This window comes from Hibiscus syriacus, unplaced genomic scaffold, assembly GCF_006381635.1.
Source record: "Hibiscus syriacus cultivar Baekdansim isolate YM2019G1 unplaced genomic scaffold, ASM638163v2 tig00110415_pilon, whole genome shotgun sequence".
Lineage (NCBI taxonomy): Eukaryota > Viridiplantae > Streptophyta > Magnoliopsida > Malvales > Malvaceae > Hibiscus > Hibiscus syriacus.
In genome coordinates this window covers 1409291-1428017 of record NW_024062729.1, presented here as the reverse complement: position 1 = coordinate 1428017, position 18727 = coordinate 1409291, and the positions used below count along the sequence as shown (strand labels likewise).

The 18727-nt window shown below is 32.2% G+C and overlaps 2 protein-coding genes and 1 pseudogene across 2 annotated transcripts; all 3 read right to left on the bottom strand.

The window, feature by feature from the left end:
• Positions 1–2125: 2125 nt before the first annotated feature.
• On the bottom strand, positions 2126–2826 carry LOC120124314 (oligosaccharyltransferase complex subunit ostc-like). Its single transcript, XM_039143022.1, has one exon. The coding sequence runs from the start codon at positions 2758–2760 to the stop codon at positions 2215–2217; it is 546 nt and encodes a 181-aa protein (XP_038998953.1). The 5' UTR covers positions 2761–2826; the 3' UTR covers positions 2126–2214.
• A 3023-nt stretch (positions 2827–5849) lies between these two features.
• Positions 5850–10195, bottom strand: LOC120124312 (annotated as a pseudogene).
• Positions 10196–17332: 7137 nt separating this feature from the next.
• On the bottom strand, positions 17333–17639 carry LOC120124315. The gene has a single exon (XM_039143023.1). The coding sequence runs from the start codon at positions 17556–17558 to the stop codon at positions 17355–17357; it is 204 nt and encodes a 67-aa protein (XP_038998954.1). The 5' UTR covers positions 17559–17639; the 3' UTR covers positions 17333–17354.
• Positions 17640–18727: the final 1088 nt, after the last annotated feature.

Sequence of the window (18727 nt, the reverse complement as noted above, 5' to 3'; positions counted from 1 at the left end):
CTAGATTTTAAAATTTTAATCTCACATTAAATTAAAATCATTAAATTTTGTAATTAAAAGGGATTAAAATAAAATAGACTAAATTTACAACTTAGACTAATACAAGAGCTAATAACAAATTATAACCTAATGGTCATAAACATTAATCATTTGAGTTACAACTATTTTTTTTTAAAAATACAAGAATTAAAAATATTTAAGTTAAAATATGACAATTATATATATATATATATATAAAGCTTGAAGTTTTGAAGAAAAGAAATAATATGGTCCCTAAATTTATTTTATTCCCAATATGATCGTTAAACTGATAAAGTTTTTAATCTAATCATTTGACCAATGGAAAGCGATATTGAAAAAATATTACAATGCTAACATAGTAATTTACGAAGCTGATACGATAATCTATGGTAGACTATGGATGATGATGTGACAGTAGGACATGATTAAATCCTATAACATTCTGATATGATGCATATTACAATCTAAACGAACAAGTGGTCGAAACTTTATTGACGCATCAAAGATACAAGCTGAGTCCTGGCAATAACATCCTTTCCCCAAAAAACAAACACTTGAAACCATGAGAGGCAAGCCAACATTGTCGACAAAACTGAACCAGTAAAACAACTGCACTACCATAATGCGCACATAACATTCACAAGAATAATGCCGAATGATGACTCCCGAGTAAACTCACTCAACAAAGAGCATGAACGACATGGCAAAGACGACGTAGACACCGAGTTTCAGTAAAGGTACTTTTTACGGTGCTTTGTTTAGTTCCTATATCGAATCAAGTTGGCTAGTGATATCATCTCGAGCATGCATTCCATATGACTGGAATGGTATACTGCCTCAGCATGAAACACCTCCTTTAAATCGATATTGTCCTCTTTGGATGCCATGAACATCCTATGAACATTGGAGCTCTCTATGCAACTATGACATTGATTCATCGAGTTATAAGCCTATAAATGGAGGAGACTCATAACTTCTTATTAAAACAATCATACTTTTACTCAAATCAGCCCGAGTGAAAACAACATTTCATAAGTATGGAAAATCATGACCGGGAAGGCAACATTGTCAACAAAATTGCCCGAGTGAAAACAACTGCACTACCATAACGCACAGTATGCACTCAAAACATTCACATGAGTTTAGGATAAGTGTCATACAAGAGACAAATTGCGTCATCTTACAATCATATTTCTTGATTATAAACTACCAACCATTCATCATTGTAAATACAGTCAGTTTCTTCATTTGATTCAAAGCTAGCCACTTAAAACTAGAAAAGTGAGATTTGAATAAGCAAAAACTAAGATAAGGGATTAGAGACAAGCTAACAGAACTATTTATGGTAGGAAAGCACTTATATTTATAATGTTATCAACTTTGCCTAATACACCAAACAAAATCAAGACACGTCTAAATGCTTCACTAAACACATTTTAATCTGAAATACTAGCTAAGTCGAGTTTTAAAAGTTAATGCTAGAATCGACCAATGCAACAAATGACCTGAAGCATAAACTAGGATGTTGAATATTAGCATATATTGCAAGGCAAAAGTAGATATAAGAAATACCCAAATTGAAGATGATCAATTGTGCACTAAATGCTCCAACCATTCACCGACTCGAATTACTTTCCCTCTTTCTCTTTTCCCTAATAACTTTCTAATAGAGAGTCAGAATCCCTTCCCTTAATTTCTTGGTTAACATGGCCGTTTGTTTAGGAAATCTTCTTTGCCTAGGTAGATCCTATTCACTGTAATAATAAACTGACATATGAAGAACACTCGTGAATTAAGAGTAATATATCAATCAACAAATACATTATGTTCAACCAGTTAACCCAGTAATGAAATCCTAAATGCGTGGAATTACCGACCATAAGAGCTTTAAAGCTCGAATCCAAGGGCAAATTTTACATCACATAATTCAGGTTCTTCAATAAGCAAAAACAGTATCAATCAACAAATACATGATGTTCAACTAGTTAATCCAGTAATTAAATCCTAAAAACGCGGAATTACCAACAATAAGAGCTTTAAACTCGAATCCAAAGGCAAATTTTACATCATATAATTGAGGTTCTTTAATAAGGAAAAAACCCAAAGAAAGCAAGCTAAAGAGATGGTCTTTTTTATTCAAATTGTTCAACTAAATTGAAGAAGACTTAAGTAATAGCTAATAAAGTAATATTTTCACCTAAGATAACCAGGAATCTTGATGCGAATAAAGAGCGTAGTCATCACATAAGCAATAAAAATGGAGGAGATCCCCGCCATGGAGTACGAAACCTTGATACTCCTAGCCCTATTTTTATCAAGGGCAAGATCCAAGAGCACGATCCCAATGCCACCAAGCACAAACATAAACCCGGAGGAGAGTCCTTCGATGATGTACTGACCGTTGACTCGGCCCGGAAGGAAGACGACAGGTCGGACGGCGCCGGTGGCGGGGTCTTGGGTAGAACCAATGCCGGGGGGCTCCACGATGACATCATAGATGAAGCCCGAAACCACCATGAAGTAGGTGAGGAGGATGAGAGAAAAGACGGTCATGGCCGACGGGAGGGAGAAGGAGGGGAGCTTAAGGCGGAGGCGGGGAGGGCGGAGGAAAGAGTAGGGGATGAGTTTCAGGATGTGGAAAAATGGGTCCATTGAGACTTGAGCGGAAGCATCGACGACGGCGACGGTGCCAACGGACTGAGCATCTTGTTTCGGAGCCGTTCTTATTTTTTGACTCATTTTCCCTCAGTTTTTAGTCCCTTCTTCCGATCTGTGTATCACTATGCTTCTCTAGGGTTTGATGATCTGTTTGAAACAAGCTGGTAATAAGGGATTTTTTTTCATATATATATATATATATATATATATATATATATATATATATATTTAAATAGTTTCTAAAAAATATTTAGTTAATGTTAAATATATAAAATAGGTCAACAGAATTATTCACTTGAAATATTAATTAATTTTATTTTTTCTTCGGATATTATAATACTACTATTTATCTTAATATAATGATTATTACAATATCATTTTTACAATTTAAATCAAAATATTGGCATTAATGTTAAATGATTGGTTATTTAAAATTTGATTTCCATTATTAGTTAAAGGTGAGTATTTGAATAAATTAAATGAAAAAAATGAATTTATCGAATTTATAAATCACATTTTATCATCTAAATTTCATTTAATTGTTATAAATATTTATTTATGTTGATGTCTATCTATATGTGAACATAGAACTATTACGCAACACGACAATGAGTTATACTCTTATTGGTTTATGGTCAGAAGCCATATATTTTCCAGTTATAAAATTTTTAGTTTTGCATTATATGTTTATATTGATCCACCACAAATGCACATAAATTGATATTTGAAGTAGTATTGAATATGAGTCTCACTTTACTGAATACTTGGAGATTCGATTATTTTTTCATCAAGGGAGAGAAGAATCGGTTGAATGAAAATATAAATGAATTATCATTTTAGATCCTCTTGTGAACCAGAAGTTCATAAGATAATTCATTACAAGTTAACTGTCAGAAATATTTACTAACCTAATGAGAGTAATCAAGTCTCGTATACCAACTGAAAATGATTTAAATTTGAATTGAAATCCTAAAAGGATAACATGTTAGAGCAAAAAGAATGTAAACAATGCCCGAATCATGATAGTTGTATTAGTTTCTACGGTTAAAAAAATTCTCGTAAATGAAAAGTAGTATAAGACGGTCATATAGAGATAGAGGAGACGAGTAGAGACCTAAGACATATAATACAACTCTAGAAGAGTTTCAAGTACCTGAAAAATGAGATAATGAAGAAATCTCGATAAGTTATGTCATTATGAGAAAATGATGGAACCAAAATAGAAAAGTTGCCGACAACAATTTTACAAATACTATTTTCATAGAAGTAAAAAAAATTAAATGAGGATCTTGAATTGAAATCTATCCAGAAGTATAGATGTAAAAATAATTTGTGATACACGAAAGACGCTATTCAAGTGAAGTTAAATCAACTTCCAAAGCATGAACAAGTAGTCCAAACACATAAAGGTGTAACATAAGTAAGGTATAAATGAGTAGTCGTAAAATATACAATACGACTTTAAATTCATGGTGGATGCAATTATTTTATTACTTTGACAGTTATGAAAATTCTATAGCGCATCTAATGGTTTGTGGATCCATATATAATGATATTTATTCCTAAATGATTAAAATGCTATAACCATTTACAAATTCCTAGGAAATTTTTACACATATATTTGCTTAAATATTTAGATGGAATGAATCGATCTAAATGTATATGATATATATGAATCGATGAGAGCCTACTCGCTCATATGTCTTGATACAAACATAAAGATCAAGTTATGATAATTGTTGTATACTTTGAATTGAAACTCCTGAAGAGTTTTAAAATAGAATTCATGAAATTTTTCAAGAGTATCCTGATCTAAAGAATTTTAAAATCAAGTTTTGTCTCGACCTGTAGATCAAGTACTTAAATTAGATCAATTGAAAAGGTAATACATCAAAAGAAACAGATTTTTCTAAAGTTTCCTCCCTCATGATCTTCGAAAGAAGAATAAAGTAAATATTTGACGAATCAGTTCAAGTGGCAATTTGAGAAGATGTATTCATCGATATATTATGAGGGGGAGTAAATACACATACTATTTTTCTCTTATCCAAGGTTTTGTGGTAAGGTTTTGTGTAAGGCAACATGTTATATGTATTCTTTTCCTTCATTAAGAATTTTTTTCCCACAAGGTTTTTATCTTAATAAGGTTTTTAACGAGGCACATTATCTTCATAAACATCCAAGGGGAAGTGTTATGAATATTTATTTATGTGATTGTCTATCCCTATCTTTTATTTCTATCAATAACATAAGGTTTCGATATACTTTATTATTAGGATTTTAATATCAATTAAAGTTTTATATGATATCTATTCCTTATGCTTATTAATTGGAATTCAGAGAAAACATTGTATACAACTTAGATTGAGATAATAATACAGTTTTCTCCTCTTGTTCCTATATCTTTTGTTCTACCTGTTCCCATTATTATTTCGTTTCGTTTATTTCATAACATTAATATCTTTTTAATAATTGAAGCGAATTAAATATATATTCATTGAATCACGAGTGCCGCATCTAGCGATTTTCTTTGTTATTCCACATCGTAGGATTTTATCGGATGGCGAAGATTGCCGATTGTACTGACCCCTTTTTAATAATACAGTAAACATCCTATACTAACGACAGTTAGGCATTGTATCTTATATCACTAAAATTTCAATTTCAATTTCAATTGTCAATTTTAATACTTAATTTTAATTTTCGTTTCAATTATATTACCAAAACATTAAATCATTACAATGACGTAACTGATGGCTAACAACGTGACTAACGACTGTCTTCACAGGCACCTCACTAAAATAATGTTTTGATTTGAATAATGTTTTGATTTGAATGATAAAGATTTAATGACTCAATGGTATAATTGAAACGAAAATCAAAGTTCAGTGGTATAATTGACAAAATTAGAAATTCCGTGGTATAAACAATATAAAGCCTAAAGTTTGGTGGCATCTGGGATACTTTATCCCTTAAAAATATACACATACTTTGATAAAATGATCAACGTGACATGGACTTTTAGGAGTATCATTTTGTGCATATCAGTACAACATTTGTAAACTTTCAAGGACTGATTTAACAATTACTAATAATGTTAACTCGAATACCATAATAATATAAAAAACAAAATGATAAATTAAGTATGACACTTGCTAACAGTGTTAAGAGAAGCAAATGCCAAGTGTTTTAAAGGAGACAAACAACAAAACATAAAAATGTATATAATTCAATTAACTAGAGATCAATGAAACTAGCGACCCTAACAAAACAACACCGGAGACTCCATAGACACTCACAAGCATTATCCTTGAGTTCCACTTAAATTTGCAAGGAAAGGGTAAAATTGTATAGCAGACCCTATCAAATATCATTCATCATCGGAATAGTTGAATTTTACCGAGTGCGAATTGAAATCGATCTGACCACCCCTGTACGATCCACGTTTCTTCTTGGTCTTCTCGTGCCGGAAATCCCTGAGTTTGACAATCAGAAGCATGCTTGTTAGACACCATCATGCTTGAGCATATACAAAATAACAAAAACCACCCAAACCACAGTAAAACAAACATATTCTGGTAGAAGATTAACACACTGACAGAGAGTGAACAACAATATAGTGACAGAAACAAGTGATTTTGCACCAATAGATACATACATCTCAGACATTTACACATACCTTCCTTTTACTTGACCTAGAACTTCTTGTGCTTTTGCTCCATATCCAGTTTCAGCACCATCCTGCAAGGATTGTGCAAGTGACCAAAATGCTTCGTATAATAAAAAAATAAACGGAGCATATGTTTGGATTAACCGAATGCGTGGAAAACAGAAGGAAATCAAGTAAGAAAACCATTCCTTTCTTTAATCATCTTAGAATAAGTATGGGGGATCTTTTTCTCAGAAGTCCCACTATTTAACAAACGAATGTTGTGTTGTGTTTCCTTTCTCTTACTTATTTTAGCTATCCAAACAAAGGAATAACATATCATTTCCTCTTATTTCCTTTCCCTTAAGAACCTCAATCCAAACATAAGCTAATGGAAAACAAGATATGGGGCAAGTAGTTTATACCTTTGCCCAGTATGAATTATCTTCAAGCCTGCTATCAACAAATACTAACTCCTCAACATTCACTCTTTGAAATGGTTTCTTTGGCTGCAATAATACAAAGCTGAATATTAGAACTCTTATGAGCCAAAGATTAAATGATTTTGCAATTATTATCATTATTACTTAACATCCTTGAAGTAAACTATTTCCTTAATAAGAGTCATTCAAAGATCCGAAAATCGATTCTCCCTCAACTCGAAACACCACTCATAGTAAAAACAACAGTCAAATCAGGTGTAACAGAGCAACGCACATCTACAGATGCTATAAGGTTAAGGAAGACCGTAAATAACATACAACATCGAAAACTATTAAGTCCAACCTCAAATGAACCCAAAAATTCCAACACAGAAACTCATGCAGCATGAAGGAAAAAATATGACAGGAAACACCAGATTGGAACATATTCCTTCAAATTTATTGAAGCTTCAGCTAGATAAATTAATATATTCAGCATGTGAAACATAATCTAAAAGAGGCCATATTTACTGTGTAAAATTCAAACATGACACAACAAGTCATATTCAAATTGCCTACTTAGCAACAAACACAATAAGCAAGGTATTTCAAGTAGAAACAAAAAAGAAAGGTTTAATTACAGTCTTTCTGATTACCAATTTGACTTCAGAGGCAGCAGTTTAATATACAAAGCTAATGGATGCTTGAGGTTTTTTTTTTAAATTGCATTCCAACAATTGCATGTGCAACACATGTAAACTCTGGGTTCAACATGATGAAGGAAAGTCCATGAGACATGCATTACTTTAAATCAAGGAAAGAAAACAAGAAAATTGAGTTCAGAACAGGGGCTCAATACATTGTTTGGTTAAAATGTCCAACAAAAAACAAATACATTCATGAACTTACTTGAGCTGAGCCATTTTGCTGCATCTTCGAGCTCTTTTGCTCAGAACGCTTTCCATTTTTCTCAATGTTTCCGTCCACCAATGAATTTAATTGTTCTTCTGTAGTTTCTGTCTTCCTACGTTTAGAGTCTTCAAAAGCATTTTCATTAACAGGTTCAGTGTTATGTACTTCAGAATCCAGTCTTTTCCTTTTCTTGGAACTTTTATCATCTGTGACTGTTGAATCCGCCTTCGAAATTCTGTTCTCTTCATCTTTGGATTTTCCTTTCTCTACATCTTCAGAATCATCCTTCTTTTTCTTTTTCTTAGATTTGGAAGCCTTGTGTTCCAATGGCATGTCATTAGCATTTGTAGTAGCAGCAGCATTTTGCGTGTCCTCTGAAACATGTGCAGCAGCTTCAACTAATGAATCTGAAGTTAGCTTGTTTTTCTTTTTCTTCTTATCCTTACTTTTACCCTCTATCCCAGCATCTGACCCTCCATTAGATTTCACACTATCAACATGAGATTCATCCAATTTGATTTTCTTCTTCTTTTTCTCCTTCTCTTTCTTAGCACACTCATTCGACTGCAACCCACTTGCAGTGTTAGTAGCAGATTCCTTTGTTGCTTCTTCGGAAACTTGCTCCTCAATTTTCTTAGAGTTGGCAGATTTATCATCAACTTCAGATTGACCAGCTATATTGCCCACACTACTCCCATTGCCCTTTTTTATTCCTTTTCTTGGTAAGGGTAGAAGCAATGTCAACTTGTCCATCACTATTAGGATTGCCATCCCCCTGCATATCTGCAATTCCACATTTTGAGCATCAGAATCAACACCAAAATATATAATTAATGTCCTCCAATAGAACTTTATTATGTTTAACAAACCATTGAGCTGCTCTTTGTTTAAATTTGAGCTGGAAGGGTCACTGCATAATACAAAAGCTCAATAAAGTGAGAATTACAAACAGAGGGAAAAAAAGAAACAAATGACAAATAAGGTATGGTAAGAATAGGAAAGAAGATAGAATTAAGACAACAAGCAGCGCAACAGTTACTTGTGCCTCTGCCTTACCAAAAATAAATGGCATTATCTAAGTTTAACTTGATATAAGACTGAATCAAATGGTTAAAGGGTTCACTTAAGAGAAACCATAAACTATGTGAAACCAAAGCTACATAAAAGTTCAATAGGCACTTTTCTGATCTCAGGCACATCACTTTACATTCACATATAAGCATTCTAAATGCAACTTCATGCAGAAATGTCATAAATGCAGTGCAAGGCAAAGGTGATTCAACATGCAACAATAGCCAGGCCTTAATCCTTCATTACACAATATATGTGGAGAAAGAGATTATCCTATGGAACATATGTTCAAACAATCAACAGTAAAACAAATTTCTCATCCCACCTCATAGACAGATATTTGCAGCACATTTCTTCCAAATCCAGGGAAGACCCTGTCAAATCATTTTTCTGCAAAAATACAAGAAAAGGAAAATTAATACAAGGAGTCAAGGTAAAGAACAAAAAATTCACAAGGAAGAGTGAATAAAGTAACAAACATGAACACACACAGCCAAACAGTAAGAAGCCAGAAAAAGAACTGGAAGTTACAGTATCGCAGAAACACCCTTGTCATCTTGAGGAAGAAAACAATATATGCCTCAAGAACGCAAAATACTGCATCCACACACGTACAAAGACACTGAGAAATATTAAATATATAATACTCGACCTCCCAACTTACGGAGATAAAAATATAAAAATGGTCCGAGAAACTTGTGATCCACCTACTGATGTTGACATAATTAGGACAATTCGTTCGGTATGAACAAGTATTTCACAATGGTTCTATTTTTTTTTTCTCAATAATAGGGAGGTGGAATGGACATGCTGCTTTTGGTGATCCCAAATGCCACTTCTAATGAAACCCAGTAAACAACTAACTTTCCTGGTATAGAATATAGCCAGAGACCAGGCTACAGTCTACATTTATCCGACATAAACTATTTTAAGCAGCTTGAACAGCATGAAAAGCCATCCCTCGCATTTGCATTTGGTTCATCTTAAGTGATGGTCATAAGCACATAATAGCTGACCTTCAGGCCATTTCTCAATACGGATAAACATAACAAAATATGATCACTGAAGACATTGACGAACAGGACAATGGGTTCATTCTATCAGTTTTCATATACCCAACAAACCAAACAGCAATCAAATTCGAGTTCACAAAGAAAACCAAGATTTAAATAAATAAAAAAGGAGACCTGGATTTGGGCTTCGGAGAGAAACTTCTTGAGGGTTTTGGAGAAGGACTTGCGTTGCAGAAAGTGGGCAACGGAGAGGAGAAGAAGAGAGTTTTGGTGGGGAGTCAAGGAGGGAGAAGAAGCCTGGGTTTTCATGGTTTGGTTCGAAGAAAGTAAAACTTGGCGAGGCTTCAAAGCAATGAGCGAAGGGGAAGGCTTTACTGTCTGCATGTATCTTTAAGTACTATATAAACCTCTCCTCTCTTCCTCTGTCTCAACTATGGCCAGCAGCTAGGGTTTTGCATCAACAATTTAGCTTCTTTGGGTTTTTTAAAATGATGTTTTTCCTTTTATTTCCAAATAAATATTTATTTTGAGCTATATTTATTCTCTTGGACGGCGTGGTATGGACTCAGTAGCCCAAATACTGTTTAGAAAAGTCCGTTTCCTTTTTTATTTATTAATTTAAAGTAAATATAAGATAATATATGTTCGAAGATTATTCTCAAATTTTTTTAATTAATCTAAAGTAAATACAAGACAATATATGTTCGATTGTGCAAGCTCGTTTCCTTCGATATGCATTACTTACATCTTTTTTCACCTCCTTCGAAATAGTTGTGGTATGAGCTTAGGCAGGGCAGGTGCTAGGACGTTAGAAGTCCTGTACAAATTCTTAAAAAATGAAATAAACTTTACAGCTGTGGCACAATACTAATTATTGGTATTTCTCATATGACTTCAACAAGATTTGACCGCAGGTTATGTGGTTTTGGGCCCAAAAATTTTACCACTGATCATATTACTTTGTTTACTTTTTTTTATTGTAACAATAGTAATAAATCTTATTTTTTGGGCACTTATTATTCCGGGACCCTGTTTCGTCGCGCACATTGCGCCGTCCTAGTCGCGCCTCTGAGCTTAGGTATGAGCATCGACTACAATGGTTTAATTATATCCATTGTGATATTCGGTATAACCAATTTATCTTAATTAATTATTTATGTATATATTATGAAGTTGAATGTTGTGGGAATTATGGAGGTTAACACAAATTAAAAATATGAGAGATTTTCATATGTTTTAATTGCTCTAAATAATTTTTTGAGAGCGTTGTGCTTCTAATCGAATGATCTTTTGGAACTCACAAATGCCTGGAGTGTAGAATTCAAACCAAAAATCATAACTTATTGAATCTTTTAAAATTGTGACCAATTTGACATAATATATAAGTGTTGAAGGCTAAAATTATTATATCAATTATATAAAATTGAAAAAAGAAATTTAACAATGTAATCAATTATTTAAACGGTCATAATTAAATTATTCTTTTTTAGAATAATTATTATTTTTTTAACTAAAAGAGACTTGAGAGACCTTTTTGGTGTTTCAACTCATATTCAAAATTTATCAAGCCCGAGAGTTCTTAGATTTTTTTTTAATATTATATATATAATTGAACCCTCAAATTAAATTGTAACACCCTAGACCAGTACGACACGCAGTCGATCGATGTAAGATTTCACACGGAACAACCGGAGTGGCTGACCAACACCTTACTATTTTTTTGTACTATAAAACGATCATTTCCACAAATAAAACATCCATGAAATAATATAATTTAAAACTTTATACTGGGGTGCTCCCAAAATAAATATTTACAATCAAAATATTACAGACCGACTCTTAATAAAATTTACGACTCAACTGATACAACATGGTTTATAAAATATACATGCCCTTAAAAAACTGTTGAGACGTACTCTGAATCTGCACTGGGTCTGAACCTTGATATATATGCTGCTCCTTGAACTCTCAATCTACTGACATGCCCACGGAAAACAATTTGAAGGCTGAGATAACTAGCTCAACGCCACACCAACAACTAAAACATACTAAAAGTTTGTCATTGAAATGCTCAAGCTATCAAGTCTACTGCTATCTGGTCTACTGGTATGTTTTGTTATGCTTTAGTGAGTATACTCGTATAATCACTCTCTATTCTATGGGAGACATTATGGTGCAGCTAAGGGTTCTGCATCTCGGAACTCACACGCCCTTCTAGTTTATTGAGAATGTGGCCCTTGGAATCTCTGCATCGGACACCACACTCTTGACTAGTCCACTCCTTGAGTGTCAGACCTTGTGCCCAAACTAGTCAGCTTAAAGTGTCTTGCGCACTCCTTAAGGATATCCATACCGAATCTATAATTTCGACTCTGCTATCTTTTATAAAGGAACTCGGGTGTCCTAGTCGTTTTCTCGAGCATTCAAACAAGGCTAGTCTTATTTCACCCAACTTTATTCTTGTTTCTACGTTTTAATTAAACATCATTAATGTTACCACTTGAAGTCTTATGTGAGGAAATACTGAAGTGTTAGGATACCTTGAGTCTAATTCCCTTAAAAACTAACATTTTTGCCCAAAACAGACTGAAAGTATCGATACTCATGCAAAAATTTTGATATTTTATATAAGTATCGATACTTTTAAACATTATGTTCTGTCTAGTTTCAAAACTTTCTGGGAGTTTCGAACTATGACCCAAAGTTTTGATACTCTTTAAAGAGTATTGATACTCTTGCCCAGAAACTCATGAATTTGCCCAAAACGAAGAACAAGTATCGGTATTATCCCTATAGTATCGATACTATCCCTATAGTATCGATACTCTACCTGCATAAGTCATAAAACACAAACGAAAATGCTATATTTCAATTCTATATACCCTAGTAAGGTCCCCAAACATTCTTTAAAGTCTTATATGATTACAAGGAGCATAAATAAGGCTTTATATCATGCTTATAACATAAATCATGTAATCTACCATTAACATATAACACTATGCTTCATAACTTACTCTCAAGCTATAACTCATTTATAATGATCACTAGGATTATGGAAGAGTTGATAGTGTGTTACCTTGCTTCTTGCTTGCTAGAAACTCTCTCAAGTTAACCAAGGGACAACTTCTCTTTTCCTCTTGCTTTAGAGTTTTATCCCACCTCCCTTACTAAACAAAGACAAGAAAATGGGTTTACTAAACTAACTAAGCTCTTGGATTAAAGGTTAAGATGCTTTAGGTTAATTGAATACACTATAATCAAGCTTGGATTCATGGATCCGCTTAACTTCCATAAAACTCATTTTTGAAAACAAATTCTAAAACTTATAAAATAGAGCTTAAAACAAAGCTTGAAGGATGGAGGAAAACATTTTTACCTTGACTACAACAAACTAAGCTTATAATACTTGAAACTTGGCTCTTGATAAGAAGAAGAAAGGGAAACTGATGGAATGAAGAAAAAGAGTGGGTGAGATATTATGGGGAGTTTGGTTACGTGAAATGATATAAAAAGAGGGGGAAAGTTTTCAGTTTTAACAAAAAGGGTAAACTACACTTTAGATCATTCTACTATTTACTTACTTTTAAAAACACCACTTTCCTATAACTATTGGGCCAACCTAAGCCCAATATTCATAAGAATTGGTCTAAAATTGGTTTGGAAAATCTAATGGGCTCTACTGAGGGTTTCAGGTTGACCAAAACTACTAACCCAGAATTCGGGGCATTACATAAATTGAGGAGCACACGAACTAAGCGACCTCAGTGGTTAAATGGATGGTTATTATCCCTAATGTATGGTATTTTAACAGTCATTATCAAATGATAGAGAATATTTAAAACATATACTAACATTGTAATCACCCTAGATAAAAAAGTTGAGGTGTGACGTCATATTTTGATAATGGACTAAGCATGTGGTGGGATTTCAGACATGTTTTGCTAGCTATAAAATAGTACATAAATAATTCTATGACTATGGAACGACGTTTTGTTAAATTACTTATTTATTTAGAGCTAAAAATTGGTCTGTTGATTATAGAGTATTGTTGAGTTTTTCGACTGTTAAAAGTTACAAAATGACTACTCAACTATTTATATGTTTCAAACTTGCCTTATTTTGTTAAAAAATTGACAAACTTGAAACTATTTGAGTTGTATCCTGTAGATTGATTCTATATTACATTATGTCGTCGAGCTAGTGCTTGAAATATTATGACATTGAGTCAGTTTTTGAAAGCAACGATGGTGCCAACATATATTATTAATATATGATTTTATCATATCATAGTCAATAGATTAGCGTCTAACACAGATGATCGTCAATTTTTTAACTAAAAATGATAAGTTTGGAAGATACGAATAGTTGGACGACCATTTTACAACTTTTGATATTTGGAGACTCAACAAAGCAACGCCCTATATTCAAAGTATCATTGTGTAACATTTAATAGTTGAGAAACTCAATAAAATAGCTTTTTACCCTAAATTAAAATATAAAAAGGGTAAATTACATGTTTAGTAATTAAACTATTACTTTTTTTTAATTTTGATACATAAACTTTATTTTTTTTCAAAACCATACTTAACATTTAGTTTAGGTTTCAATTAATACCCATCGTTACAAAATTAACACAATTGATTATATGATTTTTTATTTTAACTTTCAACGATGAAGCAACATTATTTTATGATAATACATTAACATCATCATTGAAAACATAACAATAAGGTACTAAAACAAAACATAAACTAACTAACAATCAGTTGATTTATTGAGATAAAACACTAAATCCCTTAAGTAAGGTCAGATGTTCGAATCATGATGATTGTAAATAGAGCAAACTTTATTAGGAATGTCTCTCTTGTTTCTACAGTGCATGATCCATATTAATATCAATAAAAATCAGATACCTATATTTATATAGAAAAAACATTATATTAAACGTTATTTATTAATTTAACATAAAAATAGAAACATAGTAAGCGACAAAGGCCATTTGTATACCGAATGCGGGATGGGCTTGAATGAAGTAGAAAGCGAATCCAACGACGGCTTTGCCTTAATGGCAAGTGATGTTACATAATTGCACTTTCGTTAATAGGGCAATTTCCACTTTTTTTCGTCCTTTGGGGAAACTTTTTCCTCTGCACGAAATTCATAAGAGCGTGACTCATGCACTTGGACCATCATCACTCATCACCCCACCCGTTGGACACAAGGAAAAGGTTAAATTTTACAGGTAAGTCACCCTTAAATTCAGATCAAATTCGGATTTAAATTTATATCGAATCGAATCTTAACTGAATGATATATATTTTCAGGTCATATCGAATAGATCAAAAACCCGACCTGATCTATGTGCATCCCTTAGTTACGTGCTCTAATTAGTCAAAAAGACTCTTAACATATATTAACAATTTGAGTTGAAATTGTAACAAAACTAAATGTTAGGAGGCCAAAGTTTCGAAAGGAAGTTTTCCGGGGGTAACTCAATAAAACAAGTATAATTTAGGGGCAAATGATTCGATAAGTCTAATAATAATATTACTACAAAATGTAACATTAATCTCACCGACTACCCCTTGATATAGATGAATGATGCAATAAATTTCTAATATAATGTCTAGAGTTGAGATGGCAACACGATTTCTAAATTATCAGAATATGTCAATTTCTTTTAAAAAAAGTTGAATATGTTTTTATATGTAAATTCTGATCATTATTATTATTTAATTTGAATCGAATATTATTATCGGTCATACAATTGAATAAAAAAATATGAATTTAAATTTCAGAATCATATTTGTCAATATTTGTATTTGAATAAATTTAAATATATTAAAAGTTGGATGATCAAATTTAAATCCCTTAAAAATAAATATATTATTAATTTTTTTAAAATAAAGAGTCGAATTTGAATACATAATTAATGTGAATTCAAATAATGGATATTCCATTTTTCTTCAAATCCGTGGTGCAAAGTAATTTTAACATATAAATTCTCAAATTATTTGAATATATAGAATATGAATCCGTAAAAAAATGCTTAATACAAAAATAAGTTATTAAATTATATTTTAAATTGATTTTTGGTGCCTAAATTTTTTTTATTAACAATAGGTGTTTAACGTTTCTAACGTTACACTTAGGTGCCTAGACCGTAATTACCGTTAAAATTAGCTTTTATTTGACACCAGGGCCGGCCCTGGGCATAGGCTAGGGGCTAGGGCCTCAAGATTGGAGGGGCCCATTTTTTAAATTATTTTTAAGTTTAATAATTAAAAAATATTTTTAAATATATATTTTTATTTCAAATACTTTAAAATATGATAATTTAGTGATCCCAATAATTAAAAAAAATATTTTTAAACATCATTTTTTATTTAAAAAACCCAAAAATATGATAATTCAGTAGGCCCCATTTTAATGATGAGAGAAATCTAAGTATGACCCCACTTGTCTTCTTGTCCTCACCTTCTGGCCTAGGGCCCTTAAAATGTCAGGATCGGGCCTGTTTGACACGTGTCACACATAAAACTTCAATTTTTTAATAAAAAACACTTAATATATATAATTAAAAAATCTCAAAAATTATTTCCTCCACTATCGGTCCTTGGTCGTCACCGTTGACATCATCAGAATTGTTTAGTCGTCGCTACCAAAACTTAGTCCTCTCACCCACCGTGAAATTGCGTTGATCGTCATGGAAATTTATGTGAAGGGTTGTCAAAATTTTAGGGTTTCCTTTACTATTTTTCGATGATTCCAACAAATACAACTGTCCGTGCATTATATGACTGTCATCATTGAGTTCCTTGCCTTGATCCAAACAAAACTCAACCGGTGATAACTCTTCACCGTCGGAGGTGGGGGGATGGGAGAGAGAGGAGACAACGTGGGAGCTTGATTTTCTTTTAATTTTTTCTCTCTTTTTAAAAAAAAAATATATTATTATTTCTAAAATATTAAAAATACAATGTGTAAACCTAAAAGTGTAAAGGAGAAATCGTTAGACTTTTAACGGAAAATTCTTTAACAAACAAAAATTAATGTAAAGTATAATTTAATTACTTATTTTTATATTAAATTTTAAAAGAAAATAATTGAATATCAATAAATATCTGAATACACAATTTGTGAGCATAAATATTACAAACACGGTGAACAAAGGTAATATGAAACCCAGAATTAGACTGGAAGATTGTACGAGTTTGCTTGACAAGAAGATCAAGAGTAGATATAATAAGCCTTGTAATATTTTGACAAAAATAAATAAATAAATCATTTTAGCTTAAGAAATGCTCGCTCTACATTACATATCAAACTAAACCCAGAAAATTATCGTTTGTGTTTCAAAGTATAAATCTGTATATATTATATTCTGGAAAAAAATGGTATCTCAGATCTGAATGTTCTCTTTCGCCATGGAAAAACTTTGAAGACCGAAAGAACGAAACAAAATGTTCATTTATACAGGGGAGAAAAGCATTTACAGTTTTTAAAAGGATCAAACAGAAACGGGTTCCGAACATGCAAAAATCAAATTATGTAAGAAGAAGAAGAAGAAGAAGAAGAAGAAGAAGAGCGAAATCTAGATCGAAGTAGCTAGAAATACAACACCAAACGCTTGGCACACAGAGTGCAATAATATTTTCTCTTGATCTTGAAGCAAACGGGCAAGAAACATAACCTCCATTCGCTCTCCACGTCGACGGCCTCCACTTTGCCGCCGCAGTGCGGGCAAAACCCGGGCGCTTGCATCCGCCCCAACTCTCTCTCTTGTTTACCACCCAACAACACGAAACACATCTTCTTCTTCTTCTTCTTCTTCTTCTTCTTCAAATTTACTTTATTTTCTTTGCATTTTGATGGTGTTTTTTAGGGTTTTTTTGCTCTTCCCTTTGGATCAACTAAAACTTAGATTTAAATTCAGAATGTTATTTTCTTTTTCACTTTGAATAAAAGTTGGAAAACGCAGGTGGAATCTTCAACAGAGACTGCAGAGAACAAAAACAAAGACCGAAATAAACTATGTACGTATGAGGAAGAAAAAAGTTGCAGAGTGGAGCATTTATAGAGGGCGAATGGTAGCTGTAGCCATGGCATATTCTGTTTTAATTCGTGTATTTTTTACCATAATTTTATTTAAAATACTTTATTTCTTATCCGACATCTATGTTTTAATTATTCGACTTTTGTAATAATATCATCTTATAAATATACTTGAAGTTATTTTTTTTAATGAGGTATGATAAGTTTAAATTGTGAATTTTTTTTATATATTTTTTAGAATTTTTGGACGAGTGAATATAAAATATTGATAATTCAAGAATAGATTGAGTGGATAACGAGGGATAATTGTTCGTCTCAAAGTTTCAAATTATCATATATTTTATACATTTTCTTCATATTTTTTATTGATAGTATGTTTTCATCCTCCTATAATTTTATAAGTTATATCCTCCTAAAATTATATAAGTTCACTCCTAACATAAAATCATGCGTCCATATTTTAGTAATAAATAAAAATATATTCAAAAAATAAAAAATAATTTAAAATATATATTTTTACTCATTTAATAATTTAATAAAATATTTTGATAAACAGGGTTTGGTGGCTGGCAAATCATGATTTGAACTTGTTTGTCAAAAATGTGATTATACGTTGAAACGGTCAATAATTATTCAAAAATGAGAAAAATGTGACAAAAATGAGTTGCCTGCTATTTCATTTCATTCTTAGAGATTACCGGGTCAAGTAAATTATGCGTTCCGAGTTCTGACACGGGAGGCTTGACTCACCCGACTCACTGTGCATGCGTCGATTGGGAATTTTCTACGTATTAGATTATTCAAATGGAGCTCTTTTATTTGTTTTTCTCCTCTCTTTTTTTAATTTGTTTTTGGGTTCTTTGATCTTACACTAATTTGATTGGTGAACTGATTTTATCCAAATTATAATGAGCGATTATATCTCA